Below are 17,988 nucleotides of genomic sequence, written 5' to 3'. Positions count from 1 at the left end.
GTTCCTCCTTCAGAGCAAAAGAGAAAAACTCAAATGGAATAGTTCTTGTTAAAGTTTGCAGCTAATGATTCAAATAAGGTGATTTATCTGTAATCCAGAAACTCAGTGAACATTTTGTGGTACAGTGGAATAGATATGTTGTAACAGTGCCTAATCTAAATGTTTTTTTAGTACAGACTGAGCTTGGTTTGCTAATTGCCTGTGTTAACACAAGTGGTACAAGCTATATGACAGTTTCTCTCTAATACAGAATGATCCTCATTGTGTATCTGGCAGATATACGGAGATGTAGTGTTTGTTGTGAGCTCTGTGTGACTTAATACTACTTAGACCAGTGTTTACTGATCTTGTTTTGGCAGCAGTAAAACAACTATGTCAGCTCTTTTAGGATGCATTACCTCCTCCATAAACAATACACTTCTCCGCTGTTATAAGAATTATAGCTGTGGCAGTGGCAGATGATTATTGGTTGAGTTAAATCCTCTTGCATTTAGTCGGGTCAGTGGTGCAGTGAATCAGTCTTCAGCTGGGACGGTGCTGTGGTGAATGTTAGCTGCGCTATCGGATGTGGCTGACAGGAATTAGCATGTATCAGATGTGTTCTACAGACCTCTCCCGCCCAGCAACCTATTACGTTACCCAGTTACCGTAACTGTCACAGTGACTAGATCGCCACGGTGATTTCCCACCCAGGCAACGCGGGGATCTGCTTACGAGGAACTGACACTCTGGCAAATGAAGGGCTTACTATTTAATGAGACATGGCCTACAAACACACACTCCTGTGGATTTATGGGTCAGCGGCTGATTTCTGATGGAACAGAGGGGGATTCCTCTGTTCTGACAAAAGTCCTCCAAAAATTATTCATATCTTTTTTTTATCTACCTACAGAACACAAACACAGCGATTAAAAAACACTGTGCCCATAATCTTTTTAGTATCAAATATTTACTGGAGTCATGGTTAAAAAAAAAAACATGCCAAAGTCTTCAAACGTCCATTGATCTGTATGTTCAGGATACATTTTTCACATTTTTACAATACACTACTACCATGTTACTGAGATACTGAGCATGCAGAGAAATAGATTCTGCTGTAGGAGCAGTCTGGGATCTTCTTATGGACCAGAGCTGTGATTAAACAAACACAGACAAATATGACCAGACATTTGATGCAAGCTTGACAGTTTTCTATACTCAGTGCTACAGATACATTTTCATCAATACCAAAACAGTATAGAGGTTTGACGCCCAGCTCCATTCAGAGACTTCAGAGGTGAATATTTCAAATTAAAGGAATTTTCAGAGAAGAATTCCTTTAACTACCTTCCTCTTTGCATTATGCTGTGATCAGATCTTCAGTTTTTAAAGTCTGTCTCTCCTCACAGGAAGGAGAATCAGCTGCAGGACTCTCCAGCAGGATGAAGGGAGCCGGGGGAGTTGGAGGAGGGTGGCAACAGCAGGGGCAGTCCACCGGCCCCCCACCTCCACCTGGAGGTTAGTCAGAAACATTCACTCATTCACATTATAGTTCACACTGTAATAAATCACATCATGGAGTCACTTTGGATGAACCATAGATACACACTCACACGAGAGGAACCTCACTATCTCCATAAATCATTTACAAGTGAAAAATAAAGCAAACACACTTAAAATCTGACTTTGTGTGTGTGTGTGTGTGTCTGTGTGTCCACAGCTGTGAGAGTCCTTCCTGTGGGAGGTGTGATGTCGCCTCCTGTTGCTGCGGTGGCACCTGTAACACCTGGTTCGTATCAAGTGTGAAAAGAAGTTGAGAAAAAAAAAACTCATCTCAACGTAATTTCCCTCCTGTTAACTGCATCTCTCCTCCTCCCTCCTCCAGATGCCCAGCAGGCTGTTTTGACCACGCAGCAGCAGGCGATCGTGAACCAGCAGGCCGTCATGATGGTGAAGCCCTCTGTGTGGTTCTGCGCCTGTTTATCTGTTTTGCTGCTCTTGTTTTTGGATTTTATGCGTCATGTTTTTGTCTCTTAGGCCCAGCAGATGACCATGCAGGCCATGGCCATGGTCAGCAGCCCGGTGTCGAGCCCTCCCACCTCCCCGATCACAAGCCCTCCCATGAGTCCTCTGTTCCACCACCCTCCCAGCCCATACGCCCCCGCCAGCCCCTACGCTGTCATACCTCCAAGCCCGTATGCTAACATCCCGCCCAGCCCCTACGCCAACTTCACCCCCACTCCCTATGCCGCAGCAAACATCCCGCCAAGCCCCTATCCTCCCTCTGCTCAGCAGGGACAAACTCCATCACAGCCTCAAGCTGCTGCTGAGCCCCAGACTCAGCCTCAAGCTCAGTCTCAGCCTCAGGCCTCCCGCCCCAACCCCAAACCTCAGCCAAGCTCCGCTAAAACCGACAAAACTGAGCCAGGGCAGCCTGAAGCTAACCCCGCTGCACAGGTCAGTAACTCTGAGACATGTGAGATAACAGTCCAAAGTGACATGATTGCATAATGATTCAACACTGCTGGGTTTATGAAAGATGTTATGGTTGTTGTTGTTCTTGTGAACTTCAGACAACAGGCGCCGCTTAGCAAGAAAAAAATCTGTTTGCAGAGAGAATAAAGGGTTTATTTGAAATAAAAAGAAGAACTGTGTAGTTAGGATGATGTGCAGTAGCTGGCTGAACAAAAGAGAGTAACACCTACATGAAATGCATCAACAGAAGATAATAAATACACTAATTTCTCTGCCTGATTATCCAGGGAAAAGCACAAGTACAATAAAAATCTCCAAACAGATGTAAATCAGGACTGGGGATGTGTTACAGATGTGGCTCTTACAGCTGTTACTGAAAGTGGTGCAACGTCTCTTTTGTTCTGAGGAGGTTAGCCAGTGTTTGGAGTAATGAATGTATAAAACAAACTGCTTATCCAGGAAAATAATTCAGTATTTTGATTTAATAGCTTTCATTGAAATGGCCTTGTGTTGTTTTCACATGAGATGGTGACACAGGTACATTTTACTTTTTGATGAAGAAACACCAGAACAAACCTTGCACCAAAGATGCTGAGAGAATAAAAATAATCCTGCTGAACTGCAGATTATCACTTCCACATTCCTACTGCCTGAAACATGCCTGTGTGTGTGTGTGTGTGTGTGTGTGTGTGTGTGTGTGTGTCTCCCTTTTCCTTGCTCTGACATTGACCTTACTCCAAGAAACTCACAAGAGACTAAATTAAATATCTACACACGCTCTGTCCTCTCTGTCTGGGCTTTTTCAGGCTTGAGTCAGGTAAGGACAGCGTCCCTCGGAGGAAGGCTCCAGGCATCCCTGTAAACAAGGACAAACCAGTCAAGAAGTTTGGTAAGAGAGAGAGAGAAGAAACATGAGAGAGTGAGACACAAGAAACAGAGAGTTCCTTTAAATATATGTCTCATAATAACAACAGAAATAATACCCTCTTATTGCCTGTGTTATTTGTGTATGTATGTGTGTGTTTTAGCCCCAGTGGTCACGTCTCCTCCGCCCCCTGCTGGAGAGGTGGTGAAGTACTCGGCTCGGACTTCAGATCACGTCGTCCCCAGTCAAGATATCCAAGGTAGATGAGTTTAAAATGTTGGTATGTGGATTTAAAACGGTGCGAAAGAGAAGACAGTGTGTAATCTATTTGATTCTTACATTATTTATTATGTTTTAAAGAAATCATCAAAAGATACAACTCACCACCTCCACCGCCAGACCCGCTGCCTCCTGGCAAGAGGTGAGATCTCACAAACACACACACATGCACAGAACTAAGGAGTTCACAGTGGATTTTTACTTGTAAACACAGCACAGCAGTTGATGCTATCTTGAGTCACAGAATTAACTGTACACACTGTAAAGCCCCGGCTATAACAAACCACCAACAGATACCGACTGTGATGTTATTGCTCGCAGTGAGCACACAGCACCAGAATGATTGTATTTACACACAAACACACAGATTACACGGTACATTACATTTGTAGTTGGAAAATCCTGCAAACTGTAGAGTTCGATGCTGACACTGAGTGAATGTATTTAGGAGACCAGAGGGGAAGTTTAAGAAGAAGCAAACCCCTCGTGATGAAGCTTTACAGATCCTCAAACCCCAGATGGACAACCCTCCTGCTCCACAGGTAAACACACACACACACACATGTGCCTAAAAATGCTCAAATACACATATTAATGTAAGCAGCGGTGTGGATTACATGCAAGGTCTGGAAGCAGTGATAGTGACAGTTGAGCTGCAGCTGTGATGCAGGGAAATGTTTTTGTGTCTGTCCAGCCCAAACGTCCTGTTGCCCCTCCACCTTCTGCGTCTGCAGTCAAAGAGGTGGGAGTTAAACCCACCAAGAGCCCGAAGACGAGACCTGATCGTCCTCTCCCCATACCTCCGCCAGGTGCGCACACTCTTACTCCAAGTACACACTATACTCATCCACAGATTGACATAAAAGCATTTGGATTTCTGGACATTCACTCTCTGGAGCAAAGGTTTTCAAAGTCTGACACTGTGGTCCCCCATCTCAGACAAAGTGAAGATAACTTAGTAATGTAATGTTAGGGACGTAAACAGGAAGTATAATATTGCTATGGAGTCAGTGAGTTAAGCTCTAGGCTACAACTGTTTTTTATGCTTCTGCGCTGGCGACAGCTGTGTTTTTGAGTTATTAGTCCATCTGTAAGTGTAAGTACGCAACACTGAATCTAAAGATATGCATATTATATCTGTGTGTTCAGATTTGACTGAGTTATGACATAAAGATGGAGTGTGATATTTGGAGAGCAGGCGCCAGGAGTTTTGAAATGCAGTCATTTCCATTAAACTGTCCCCAGAGTGAGACACTGAGTGACCATTTAACATGACCGATTATGCAGTTTTGTCTAAATAAGCATGTTGAGTAGAATAAGACTGAAACTAAAATGTAATCTGATGTATTTGATGCAGTTTCTCGAGAGCTCCCGGTAGAGACCGAGACCATCCAGACACAGCTTCATCAGAGCACCAACGAAGAGCACTACACCTACACCAACGTTCCCTGGAGACTCTACCTCAGGAAGGAGGCGTGTAGCACTGCTCCGACACAAAAAAACATTATGATCCACTGTCAAAATGTTTGTATTCTATTTTGAGTGTCTTTTTTTTCCTTTACAGGTTTTCTATCCCAAAGACAGCTTCAACAATCCTGTGGTGTTAGACCTGATTTTCAAACAGGTAACTTCAGAGGTTGATGAATTAAAGCAGGATGAATGGACGGATTTTGCCTCTCACAAAGTGTGCTCCATATTTTTGATTTTTCTGACAACAGTAAAAATCATAGAAAGATCAAACTAAATTATTTCTAACATTACTTCTCTCCTCTTCTCTCCTCTCCCCCACAGATAGTGAATGACACTCTGTCAGAGGCGTGTGTTCGCATCACCCGGGATGAAAGGCAGAAAATGAAAGCTCTTTTCGGTAGTCTGTCTGTTCCTCTTCCTGGATAGTTTTTCTATTTTTTTCTGGACTGTATGCTCTAATCCAAACACATCTCCTTGACATTCATGAGTCCGTGTGTCTGTTTGTGTGAATGACAGCTAAACACAGCGTTGAACAGAATATGGATCCAGTGGAGGAGCATGTGAAGAAAACAGTTGTGACAGCAGCCAGGGAAACCTGGGAAATATACTTCTCCAGACTCTTCCCTGCCTCGGTGAGGGTGGTAAATCTTCAGAGGAGCGTGTTACTCTCATTTTTATTAAGTCTCTCTGTGTTTACATGTGTTTACGTGTGTGTGTGTGCAGGGTAGTGTAGGAACAGGTGTGCAGGTGCTATCAGTGTCGCACAGTGGAATCAAGCTGTTGAAGACTGTAAAAAGCAGCGCTGCAGCTCCAGACTACTTCAGAGTCCTACGACCGTACACGTACGTGCTGCTTTTTCTGTCTTTGCCTGCAGATGTGCATTACAATTTTATTTATCTTGTTTGTTTTTACCAGATAGGTGAGTTTTATCAGTTTGTGGCAATCAGATCAGGTGAGTTTTCAATCACAGAGAGGTTGACTCTGGTTCTCTTGATCATTTTAGACTGATTTAGTAGTAGTGGTTTAGTAAGTTTGTCTCAAAATGCATGGATTAGTTGTTTACCCCTATAACTGTAGGTTTAATCCTGACTTATTCGCTCTTTTGAAGATGTTTTAAGTTGAAATTAACCTCAGCTGTTGTAGTGGCCAAAGTTGCAAGGAACAACCATTCCTCCAAGATCACATTAGACTGACATATTTACAACGTGATTATCAGCATAAAAAGAAAGCAATGAATTGTCGTAGATTGTCATCAAAAGTCCTGATTTTACTCTCATTTCAGTCTATTATATAGGGAATTAAGTAATCTTAAAAGGCGGTAAGTATCATGCCATGCAATAATGATGGGCAATAATCATCTTTTGAAATTAAAAAGGGAAGAATATTAGCTCTTGATAAATAATTCACTCTCATTTCAGTTAAACAGACTTTTATCAAGCATTAGCTTTTCTTCAAACTGCAGTATTTATGCTTCTCAGACTCCTCTCATGTTCTCCTGCATTAGCAGCAGAGACATTATTACTGTTAATAGTAAGAATTGTTTGTATTCTTATGCATCAATTTCAGGTGACATAGCATATAAAATATATCATACACCATGCATGTTAATGTGAATGTCCTTGTATCTGGATCTTCAGTTAGCAGACTCATTTGCCACATGAGACCAGAATTATCACTGTTCTGTTGTTTGTTGATATTTGTGTTGCTGTTTTTTTTTTCAGCTATGCAGACATCTTGTTTGTAACCATCCCATCTGAGAACATGCTGGAGTTCAACCTGACCAATGAGAAGCTGATCCTGTTCTCAGCCAAGGCACTGCAAGTCAAACACCTCATTGACACCTTCATCAGTGAGATCAAAAGGGTACAGAGTGCAAACACACACACGCATACACATACACACACACACATGCATACACATACACACACACTTGATCTGTCCAGACTTGATACAGGAAATCAGCGAGTAAAACAGGAGCAGATGAGACAGGTTTTTTTGGGGAAAGTGGGAACATGCAAAACCTACAAACACTTTGCTCCAAGTAACTGCAGATAAAATTTCATGTAACACCGTGGTAGTATTTATTTATTTGTGTGTTTGCTTTCCGTCTCCCTCTCAGGACTCAGACTATGTGATCGCTGAACGTAACTTTGTGACAGACGACCGCTCCATGCTCAGTTTCCACAAGGGAGACATCATCAGGCTGCAGGTTATGGATGGGCTGGAGAAAGGTGACATACTGTGCATGTAGCAAAAAGCCTGTTATCTTATGAGTTAATCTGTGATCCAACAGTGTGTCTGTGTGTTTCCTCCAGGCTACAGCTACGGCTGCGTGGTGAGGAAGAAGGTGGTGTTTTTGGAGGAGCTGAAGAGAGACACTCAGGACTTTGGTGAGTGTTCACAATATCAGTTTATTTCTGCCTGATTTAAAATCAGCTAAGTCATCATATTTTTTTGCATGCACCAACCAGATGTTGTTTATTCTTTACCAAGGCTCTAAAATAAACAAGGTGACAATTCAAACTGACAGCTTTGACAGATTTACTAACCTGGACACTATCTGTGTTCCCTGGAGGTATGATGGTATTTTACGTCAAGGAGAAATAGGTGCAGTGATGTTGACAGTGCCTGCGGCGCTCTTTAAATACAATATTGTATCAGAAAATGATTTTTCAGATGGAAGATGGCGATGCAATTTGAAAAATATTGATTCATGTCATTCCCTGGGGACAGAAGAGATGGGAAAGTATCACAGATGAGGAGAAGTCACGTCAAACAGATACTGGATAAGGCAGACTCCAGGGAAAGTGCACATATTTGTAATTTATTGTGATGTATTTATTTTTTGTCTTTCAACTCTGAAATCTGGACTCCAGAATGCCTATAAATGAACCTTACATAGGATTTGATTCATCTTCCACCATAAAGCCAATGATGGTAGATGAAAAAGCAACACTTCTACCTTTATGAGTCTTCCTGGACTCCCACTATTCACATCACTTCACACAACTCTGACACATTATCACCTTATTAAGTTTGTGTTGCACACTGGTTAGCAAAAGGCTCCTAATTTACTCATTCAACAGACAGGGAGAGACATTAGCATTAATTCAGAGTCATGATTCTGCCCATCGAAAGTCCACTCCTTTTAGCCTCTTTTGGTCTCCACCAGCTTCTGTTTACTGTTTGGCACTGGGCAGGTAGTGTATGGCAGATGATTTTTCAGTGAAAACAGTTGTCTGTTCCAGGCTAGACGTGATGAGATCAGTGAATGTGAGCCAAAACAGTAACAGCTGGAAAACCAAAACCAGTGAGCTAAAAGATGCTAAAACGCTGCGAATCAGTGGATTCATCACTACAAGCATCACTATTCACACTAACATTTGATGCATACAAAAATATTAATTCATGTAGCTTTAATTTTAGGGTTAAGTCTTGGTTTTGGTATGTTTGCAGTGCGTATAGTTATACAACAAGGTGAGGGTTTAGGATGAGGGTAGTAGAGCTTATAGCCAATTAGGGTTCCCCTTCAGGGAGTTGTGTAAGTCAATACGATGTCCTCACAAGTGACAGAAATACCCAGGCGTATAGTATCTATAATTAGACCTAAGGCTGCAGTATGTGGCAGGTTATCAGCACAGCTGTGGAGGTGAGTGAAGTCTTGTAAATGATAGAGAGAAGCATGCAGATAATGATCTGAGTTTAAATGAAAAGCTGACCTGCTGGGAGAGAAAGGGCTGATAGTGATCAGGACTTATAGCGGTGCAGGGGAATGTTAAACACCACAAAGGTGTGCGTTTGTAATCCCTCTGCTCTATGTGTGTCTGTGTGTATGTGTGTGTGTGTTTTCAGGTTGGAAGTTTGGCGCTGTGTTCGGCCGCTCCGGTGCGTTTCCGGCCGAGTGCGTCCATCCTGTCGCTCCTCCTGACTTCCTGTCGCTGCCGCTGGACCGTAAGGCTGAAGCCTCGTGGAGGAGCGGGACAGTTTGCTGTGTCATCAGCCGTCGCTGTTGCCGTGGCGTCCACCATGGCTGCACACGAGATAGATCAAACAATTGAGGTACAAAGACACACACACGTACACACAGACAGACACAGGTGATTTTTTTTTCTTTCTGTCAAACTGAACTTTAAGTGTCAGATTGTTTTCCACTGTCAATCTTTGCCTTTCAGAAAGTTTCTCTTGATGGCTTTGGTGATGGAGATCTGGATGAGAGAGCGCTGCAGGACAGTAAATATGACATGTTGGAGTTTGCAAAGAAGTACTTCAGACAGGGAGCCAGCGGGAAGGGGTGAGACAAAGAAAACAATGTGGACACAAAGCAAAAAATACACAAACACATGGAAAACTCACCTTTAAGTCGAATGATACAAAGCAATGAAGTACATTTGCTCAAGTTCTGAGCTGAAGTTTTGAGATACTTGTACATTTCAGTTTTATGCTACTTTGTTTGTATGAGTAAGAGTGCAGTACTACATTTACTTACCATATAAAATATGATGCACCATTTATAGATTAAATCCATCCTAACTAACTACAACGTTAAGGTATTAATTACATGTCAATGCATCAAATGTAATGATTGACTAACATAATACTTTAACACTGACAGGGGCTGAGCTGAATAATGAGTGCATGCAAGTTCAGTTTGTTTATAATACTTAATGTGCTTTTATTCAATTCAGATTTGATGCAGGACTTTTACTTGTGATGGAGTATTTTTACAGTGTTTAAATCTAATGGCTGCACTTGACTGATTTTGTTATCAGAGATTCCCTGAAGAGCAAAAGCAAGAACAGAGACTCCAGGGAGCCCACGGAAATGATCAAGTTCTCCAAGGTGCCTTATAACTTCAACCATCTAAACACTTCATCCTCTCATAACTATGTGTTTTTGAGTCTGTTAAGTTGTTCATATCACACTTTTTCCTGCATGATTTTTCTCCTTTTTTCAGACACCTCTGACCGAGTCTCTGATAGAGTTCACTGATCCAGCCATGAACAGAGTGGCAGGCTGATCTCTTCCTGTGTAAGTTCTCACCTTCTCTTCTCATCGTATCATAGCACTCTTATTACACCTGGGCTCTGAGTCATCCTCTGTTAAAATGAGATGATCCTCTATCAGATTGTAAGTGCTCAAGGGGAAACTGGATTTCTCGGCAAAATCTGCCATTAAAAAACATCAGCGGCATTGAACTTCTGTGTGTCCCTGGGTGTGTATTTTGTGTAGCGGTGATGCGTTTCATGGGTGATTCGCCACCAAGGGGACTGACAGAGCAGGAAGTGGTCAGCACTTTCCTCAAGGTAAGTGCACACACAATTATTTCCTTGGTACTATTTTCTCTTTGACAGTTTCCTAATATGTGTGTGTGTGTGTGTGTGTGTGTGTGTGTCCTCTCCTCAGCTCATAGGAGAGTTCACCTTGATGAGGGATGAGGCTTACTGCCAGCTCCTCAAACAGCTTACCACTAACACCAGCTCCAAACCGTAAGTCTGCTCATGGCACGTTAACAACATACACACTTCAAACCAACACACACTCCACTTTTCCCTTTTTCTCCACTGAGCCTGTGATCCTGAGTGTGTCTGCGCTCTCTTATTTTACATAGAGAAAGTTGCCAGCGAGGCTGGAGGCTGCTGTACATCCTGACTGCCTTCCATCGCTGCTCTGAAGTCCTCAAGCCTTTCTTGCTGAAATACCTGCAGCAGGCCTCTCGCAGCGCCGGGGCACAGTATCAGGGTAAAAACACACACACACACTAAGTGTAAATCCACTGCACTCATTACCAAAGCGACTAGAGTGTAATGTTTTCTTTAAATGTGTTAGGCATAGCCAAAGCGTGCGAGCAGAACCTGAAGAAGACATTCCAGTACGGTGGACGCATCATTCCACCCAACAGCATGGAGCTGAAGGCTATGATGGTCAGTGCACTGGTGGAGGAAGTATCCACACACTTTGCGTTAATAAAACTGATAAAAGTCCTGAAGACCTGATCCCCAACACTTGACTCCTCTGTTCTTCCTAATGAGTTTTTGTAGAGTCAAGAAAAACACTCAAAAAGGCCAAATCTTATGCAGAATAGTTTGAGTAGTCACAGGTTGTAACAGTCAATAAACCAGCACACCACAGGGTGAATCTCACACAGACTGAAGAGAAGGTCCCCGGGAGGCTGGTTTTTAGAAATTAAGAGTCTTAATCTTTTACTTAAAAAAACTAAATATAACTATAATGATTGTTAAGTATGTCAGACTCTGGGTCTGCCTGTTACTGTCATGGACCTTGCCAATACGTACTCCTACACATTCCTTTCTGACAGATATCTCCAGGGTCCTCCTAACTTTTTTTTTTTTTTTTTTTTTTTTCAAAAAAAGACCAAGGTCAGCCAGAGTCTACAACAAGGTAGTTTTAGGATAGGCTCACACAGGAAAGTGCAGTGTATGTCTTTTCTTATTTCCAGTGTATATCATATAAAAATACTAAGAATATTACAACAGCCCATATAGTTGATTAAGATGATATAATAATCAACATGAGATTATTTCTAAAACATTACACCTTCATTCAAGTAACAGAGTAGAAGTATTAGCAGTAAAATGCTCTGAAGTATGCAATGTAAAGGTGCTCTTTATATTCAGAGCTATAGCATGTTATGTTATTACTATAATTAATGTGAGCAGTAAATAAATGCTGTAGCTAATCAATCTGAAGCCAATTTTGCAGGATAAAGCTAATGATATTTATTGTCAAATCCATGAAAAGAGCAAAACCAACAATGAATTGATTCTACTAACAAGCATTGTCTGTGTGTCCAAAGCCTATTATAGCTGATTCCTGTGTGCCATAGAGCTCCATTGTTGTCCAAATACTATTAAAATCACAGCAATGAGCCACACCGGTGCAGAGAATAAGCACTGAGAGTCATGTTGTTTCATGATGATGAACACAGCCACTGTAGCCCTGAAAATGGTCCCCTGCAAAAACACTGTTTAGTCCTTTTTGAGTAAAATTTGCTGAAAACTACAGTGTCCAGCTGTTTGAGGAAATGAAGAAAAAGAAGATTTATTTAGGAACCAGTGGGCTTGGGGCTGAGTACAACAGACATGGTAGGGAAGTCAAAACATAGTGAAATAGGATTTGTTGGGAATAAGTTTCTGTAGTTAAATCTATAGCAATGCTTGATGTTTTATAAAGTGATGATACATTTCATGTGTAAAATATTAGACAACTTTCACATTTGCACAGTACTTAGTTATTTTCCACCTCTGTAGGTTTAGGTCTTTTTAGCTGCTGAGAAGATGAATATGAGCCATAGTATAACATATACAGTGTGTGTGTGCAACATATATATATATGATATGACTGTGTTTGTACATCCTCAGGCGGGACGAAGTTCAAAACGTCAGCTGTTTCTCTTTCCTGGAGGCATCGAACGTCACGTGAAAATCAAAACCTGCTCTGTACGTGTTCAGCTACTGTCGGCACTTCACCAGTGTAGCTCTCTATGAGGAGCTGGGTCCTCACAGGCTGTGTGTTGATACTGTTGTGTTTTTCAGGTTGCCCTGGAGGTGATTGAGGAGCTGTGTTATGAGATGGGTTTACACAGACTGGAGGCCATGGAGGAATATGCCATATTTTTAGTCACCAACAGAGGTGTGCTCACTGAAATCTAGCTCTCCCTCACACACACACACACACACATTAAACATTGTATTAGTGCACAAAGTTAATCTAGTCTTCATTGCCAGTGAGGCAGATCTGATCACAGATCACATATCAGGCTGTTCTCTGGTTTCTAGCTGTGGGAGAAAGTCACTCATGTTCATGAGTCCTGAGAGGGCTGTCATGGCAATATAACCAGAGATGGCTCAATATCAGTGTCTCATTTCTGATACAGATACCTCAACACTGAGTCTCTGCCAGTAGTAATCCAATACACATTTTCCTCTTTATTATCTACCAACATGTTAAAGGGGCTATTTGTAAGTTTAGCTATCGCTACATAGCCAACGTTACCAGCTGTTTATTTACCAGTCTAGAAGAAACATCAAACTACCTTCCTTTACTCTGCGAGAGCTGTCTGCAGCAGTGGAACGCAACATCAATATTTTGCATCTAGTTCTGTCACTTCTTTTCTACCACTGAAATTAGCATGCTAACAGCTACCCCTGACTCGTTGTAGAGTCCAGACTGCCCTGAAGAGGTAACACTGCTCATTGGGCACACTCTAATCTCTTGTGCTGTAAAGGCAGCAATTGAAACTCCTGGCAGGAAACCACATTCAGCAACAGAGAAAACTTACAAATATCCCCTCTAATGTACCATTCCTATGCACTTTGTGTATGTTTATAAATGCATTTGAAAACATGATTGTCAAATACTTAAATCCCATAAGTGAATAAATTCATAGTTCATAACATGACATTATAACCATTTCAGAAGGAACCTGCTTGTGCTTCCTCATTTCTTCCAGCAAATTTTGTTGCTCCAGCTTTTTTTTATTGGTGTTTGCTGCTTGTTGTACTTTGTCATAATCCTCTGCATGACACTTCTGTTCCTCCTGCTTTATCAACTTTTCAGTGTTGAAAGCTCCAGCATTGATTTCGCCCCTAGAAGCACTCAAACAGCACACTTTGCATTCTGTTGTGGCTTTTTCCTGCTTTAGCGTTGAATAGCTCCACATGAAAACAGCTGACAGCTGCTCTTGCCTCTGTGCAACTGAAAAACACAGCAGGTCACACTACATGTGGTTATATAAATATTAACATGACTTTTCAGGGTTCATATGTCAGTCGTTTGTATTTGGGCGTCACTTCTTGGCTGGTAAAGGACAGATACTGATACTGGGCATTGGACTGACAATCCTGCACAGTAACAAATATGAATTCTTTATCTGAGTAGTCTAAGTTCATTTTTAGATCATATTAATATCTCTGTGTAATAACTGACCTTGTGTTTGTTTCTTTGTATCTAGGTCAGAATGTGCGTCCTCTGAACAAACACGAGTACATCCTGGATGTTGCAACAGAGGCTGAGTTAGTCGACACCAACTACAGCTTTTGGTTCAGACGAGTTGTCTGGACTCAACCGCTCAAATTTGAGAACGAGCTTTGTGTCGCAATGCATTATAACCAGGTACGACAGGCAATGTTTTACATATATACTTCACAGTATAACTGTTGTTTCCATGTTTTTATGTATATGTAAATGTGTTTGCGTGTATATGTAGATCCTGCCAGACTACCGTAAAGGCCTGCTAAATGTTCTTCCACATGGAAAAGTGAGCGATCAACAGTTCCACCAGATCACCAAACTGGCAGCTTTGCAGCACAGAGCCAAAGACATCATCTTCATCCCCAGCATGTGAGGAAACAGTAACAAGGAAGAATGGTTCATTCAGCGCAAAAGTAGACTGAAAATGTAGTCTCCAATGTCAGTGATCAAATGATAGAATAATACAAAATAGCCTAAAATTACTTTTAATTCAAAATAAATAAATGCCATGTCCATTTTTTTATATGCTCCAAATGTTCTAAGTAAGTTATTTCAAGATGAAATACACCTTATACAAAATATTCTGGTCCCACAGAAGCTGTCCACTTTTAACACCAGTCCAGTGGTCTAAACATTTTACATGGCCAAAATACAAGGGTGCAATTAAGTTATTCACAGTTGCCTACAGGTTAACTCTCAAGCGATCACATGATTAATTAGATGTGTGCTCAGAACAGAAAAAGGAAGTCAGACAAGAGTTATATCTGAATTATTGTTGTAAGTCATGTAAGTGCAAACGATGAACAGCAACAAAGATGCATGGAAAAATGACAGCAAACAAAATAAACTTCAGCTTTATTCTTGTTGTTTGCAGAGTAAAAATGAAGGATTTTTACCTTTTATCTTCCAAACATTCACTTGTAGCAGTACTGTTGTTATCACTGTTTCAGTCCCACCCACACACAGGGCCAGCAGCAGAACAGAGCAGCTCACAGAGTCGTCAAACATTATCGTGAGAAATGTTGGAAATCACTGAGCAAAACAGACTTCTGTTTATCCTCGATTCTGTTTCTGTTCCCTTCTCCTCCAGACATGAACTATCGGAGTACATCGCCGCACCTCTCTTCAAAAAGCAGCCGCCCCAGCAGTGGGTTACCATGGTGACGCAGCACATGCAGCAAGTACAGACCCTGAATCCGCATCAGGCCAGAGCACAGTTTCTGGGTAAGAAACTACATGTGTATCAACCTATACCCTCTGTATCTTGAGTGGGATATGTGGACTGCGTCTCAGTATATGCAATTTTATATCAAAGTCAGTTGATGGACCTTGAGTTAAGACTGCTTCTAAGGTCAAAAATAAACTTAGAAACTTATAAAATCAACTGTTCACAAGAAGAAATACTAAAACTATTAAGTACATTTGCACTTTTTAAAGTATATTGTCATCATAAAGAACAGGATTTGTGTCCTCTAGTGACTTTGTTTTGCTCTATCATAATCTTAAAACAGATTAAACAAAGAATGGTTAAACTCAAAGCACCAGAGGTCCAGATTTCTTGAGTTTTAGTCTCCAGAATGTGTCAAGCCTCAAAAACTCTGACGCCAACACCTCCGATAATCCAACACAACACTGTATCTTTCAATAGACACTCCATGCCTAGTAAACACATGTTTTTTAAACTCTCTTCCCTCAGTTTATAACATGGACTTTGTGATTAAAAAATGTAGTCCCCAAACTCAAGTTGATGATTGTATTTTAAAATTTTGGAAAGCTGATCCAGAGTCAGAAAACATCAGTAATACTCCCAGTGGAGAGTAACTGAACTTGATTTAAACTTGTTGTGGATTGTCTCTTTAATAAAGTCTCTTTTTTTGTTGTATTCATGTGTCAGACTAAAAACGTGATAATCTGTGCTCACACTTGTTAAATTCTGTGTGTGTGTGTGTGTGTGTGTGTGTGTGTGTGCGTGCGTGCGTGCGTGCGTGCGTGCGCAGGCCTGGTCAGTGCGTTCCCCATGTTCGGCTCCTCCTTCTTCTACATCCACAGCAGCAGCTCCACCACCTTCTACGCCCCCTGTATTGTTGCTGTCAATCAACATGGTCTCCACTTCCTGCACAAAAATACACATGTAAGGAGCCACACACACACACTTTCACACACACACTCACGATCAACAGGCACCGATATGACTCAACTCATCGTGACTGAAACATGAGCCCAGAAGTAGAGTCACATAACTGCAGTAGTGTTATAATGTTTGGACTCTGTTGTACAGGAGCCCATGGCAGTGGTCCCCCTGGTGGAAGTGCAGTCCAGCCGCACCCAGAGGCCCACTGCTGGAACCAGTTACCCGTATGTAGACCTCACCCTGGGGGACATGAACACACAACGGGTCATTCAGCTGCAGCTGGAGCAGGTATTACGCAAACAACATCACAGACAAGGACACACACTTCAGAGGCCACACGTGATCATTTTCAGTGGAGTTTGCTGTGATTCAGTCTCTGTGCTGATGCTGGTTGTGTTCGTCCACAGGGCCTGGAGTTGTGTCGAGTCATCGCCATGCAGGTGGAAAACATGATGTCAGTGCGGGAGAAGAGGCTCACCCTGCCACCCAGTGAAATCACCATGTTATAACACATGCTCACGCTTAATTGTGCACACATACATGTAGATGAAAACTGTAAAAATAGCCTACCTCCTCTTGCCTTCAGGTGTTTGTTGTGTGTAGCTGACACGCACTAATATTATATGTGAATTCATAAGTGTATTCAGTTATCGTACTGCATTTACTGAACAGAAAGAGGGAATATGGTTACTGATTAATGTTGATAATTGCACTTCTGTAGTTTGAATTTATTTCACATTGTTCTATCAGTGTAGAAGCTGTTAATGAACCATGAAGAAGCTTCACAGGCCTGTGCCTTGTCATTACAAAGTTTTATAACCAATGTTTTTTATTTTTTTATTATTACTGTTGACTGTAAAACTCGATGTTAGTGTAAACCATTGTTGTATTCAATCAATGTTAATGTATCAACTTGCTTATTTTGTAAAAATAATTATTTTCTCAAAATAAAAAGCAAATTTAAAGAGAGAGACATGAGCACTTCTCTGCTCATTTTTGAAAATGATTAAACAGTAAATGTTGTTATATGTATGAATGCTATAATGTAATTCCACAAATGTCATGAAATATTTATGTTAACGAGCAGTGTCCCGGGTGTGAGTGATACTTTTTCATTACTGATTATTTTTCATTTAACAGCTAATGTACTGAATGTAATGGATTGATTAATCAATTAGCTGATATAAAGGAAATTAATCTGCATTTATTTTTGCAATCAATGTATTAATGTATCAATTACATCAAAAGTTCACTTGTTCCATCTTGTCAGGTTTTTGTTTTTTGTTTTTGTTTTTTTGTCTTTTGGGTTTGGGACAAACAAGAAATCTGACTGGTAGCCGCAAGTGATTGAGTTAATTGATTACGTGACTTATTGTTTCTGCTCTAAATCTAAATACAGACACATTGAGAATGTAAACATGATATACATAATATGAAAGACTTGTATTGTTTCAATCTACAATTCAATTTAAATACAATTTTGTAACAATATTTATACATTGCAATATTGCTACTTTTACTAAAGTAAGAAATCTGAGTACTTCTTCCATCACTGGGTTAGAGCTGCAACAAGATGGTACAGAATATACATGATGACACAGCAGGAGTATGGAATAAGATGATTTTTCCAACCTTAAAGATAAAGTATTTATGAGAATAAAAAAAAAATCATGAAATATATGGAAATACTGCTACTGACCCTTGAGTGTGAACTTTCTGAAGGTAAATAAGAGGTAAGTGTCACTAAACTCGCAGCGGTCTGACGTGTCCCCTCCCATTGACGCCCATGACACATGAT

At 41.1% G+C, this 17,988-nt stretch overlaps 2 protein-coding genes across 2 annotated transcripts in view; both read left to right on the top strand.

The window, feature by feature from the left end:
- myo15ab (myosin XVAb) overlaps positions 1-9,309 on the top strand; it is a 35,572-nt gene extending 26,263 nt beyond the window's left edge. Inside the window, 19 exon segments of the mRNA XM_051070264.1 lie at positions 1,389-1,497; positions 1,700-1,768; positions 1,865-1,929; positions 2,017-2,436; positions 3,268-3,343; positions 3,483-3,578; positions 3,680-3,740; positions 4,047-4,140; positions 4,293-4,428; positions 4,956-5,071; positions 5,163-5,222; positions 5,390-5,465; positions 5,585-5,700; positions 5,792-5,910; positions 6,790-6,931; positions 7,188-7,299; positions 7,384-7,458; positions 8,921-9,127; positions 9,241-9,309. Of these exon segments, the coding sequence (XP_050926221.1) occupies positions 1,389-1,497; positions 1,700-1,768; positions 1,865-1,929; positions 2,017-2,436; positions 3,268-3,343; positions 3,483-3,578; positions 3,680-3,740; positions 4,047-4,140; positions 4,293-4,428; positions 4,956-5,071; positions 5,163-5,222; positions 5,390-5,465; positions 5,585-5,700; positions 5,792-5,910; positions 6,790-6,931; positions 7,188-7,299; positions 7,384-7,458; positions 8,921-9,126 (2,148 nt within the window). The 3' untranslated portion in view covers position 9,127; positions 9,241-9,309.
- Positions 9,310-17,589, top strand: LOC127142434 (unconventional myosin-XV-like). Its single transcript, XM_051070263.1, is given in 16 exon segments — positions 9,310-9,359; positions 9,808-9,907; positions 10,023-10,079; positions 10,081-10,096; positions 10,298-10,371; positions 10,472-10,554; positions 10,677-10,807; positions 10,895-10,989; positions 12,448-12,525; positions 12,622-12,718; positions 14,040-14,200; positions 14,295-14,428; positions 15,150-15,283; positions 16,057-16,190; positions 16,338-16,478; positions 16,598-17,589. Coding segments are annotated over 16 exon segments (1,587 nt in total). The 3' UTR covers positions 16,700-17,589.
- The last annotated feature ends 399 nt before the right edge of the window (positions 17,590-17,988 follow it).

Source organism: Lates calcarifer, linkage group LG5 (assembly GCF_001640805.2).
Source record: "Lates calcarifer isolate ASB-BC8 linkage group LG5, TLL_Latcal_v3, whole genome shotgun sequence".
Classification (NCBI taxonomy): Eukaryota; Metazoa; Chordata; class Actinopteri; family Centropomidae; genus Lates; species Lates calcarifer.
This window is presented reverse-complemented; position numbering and strand designations above follow the sequence as displayed.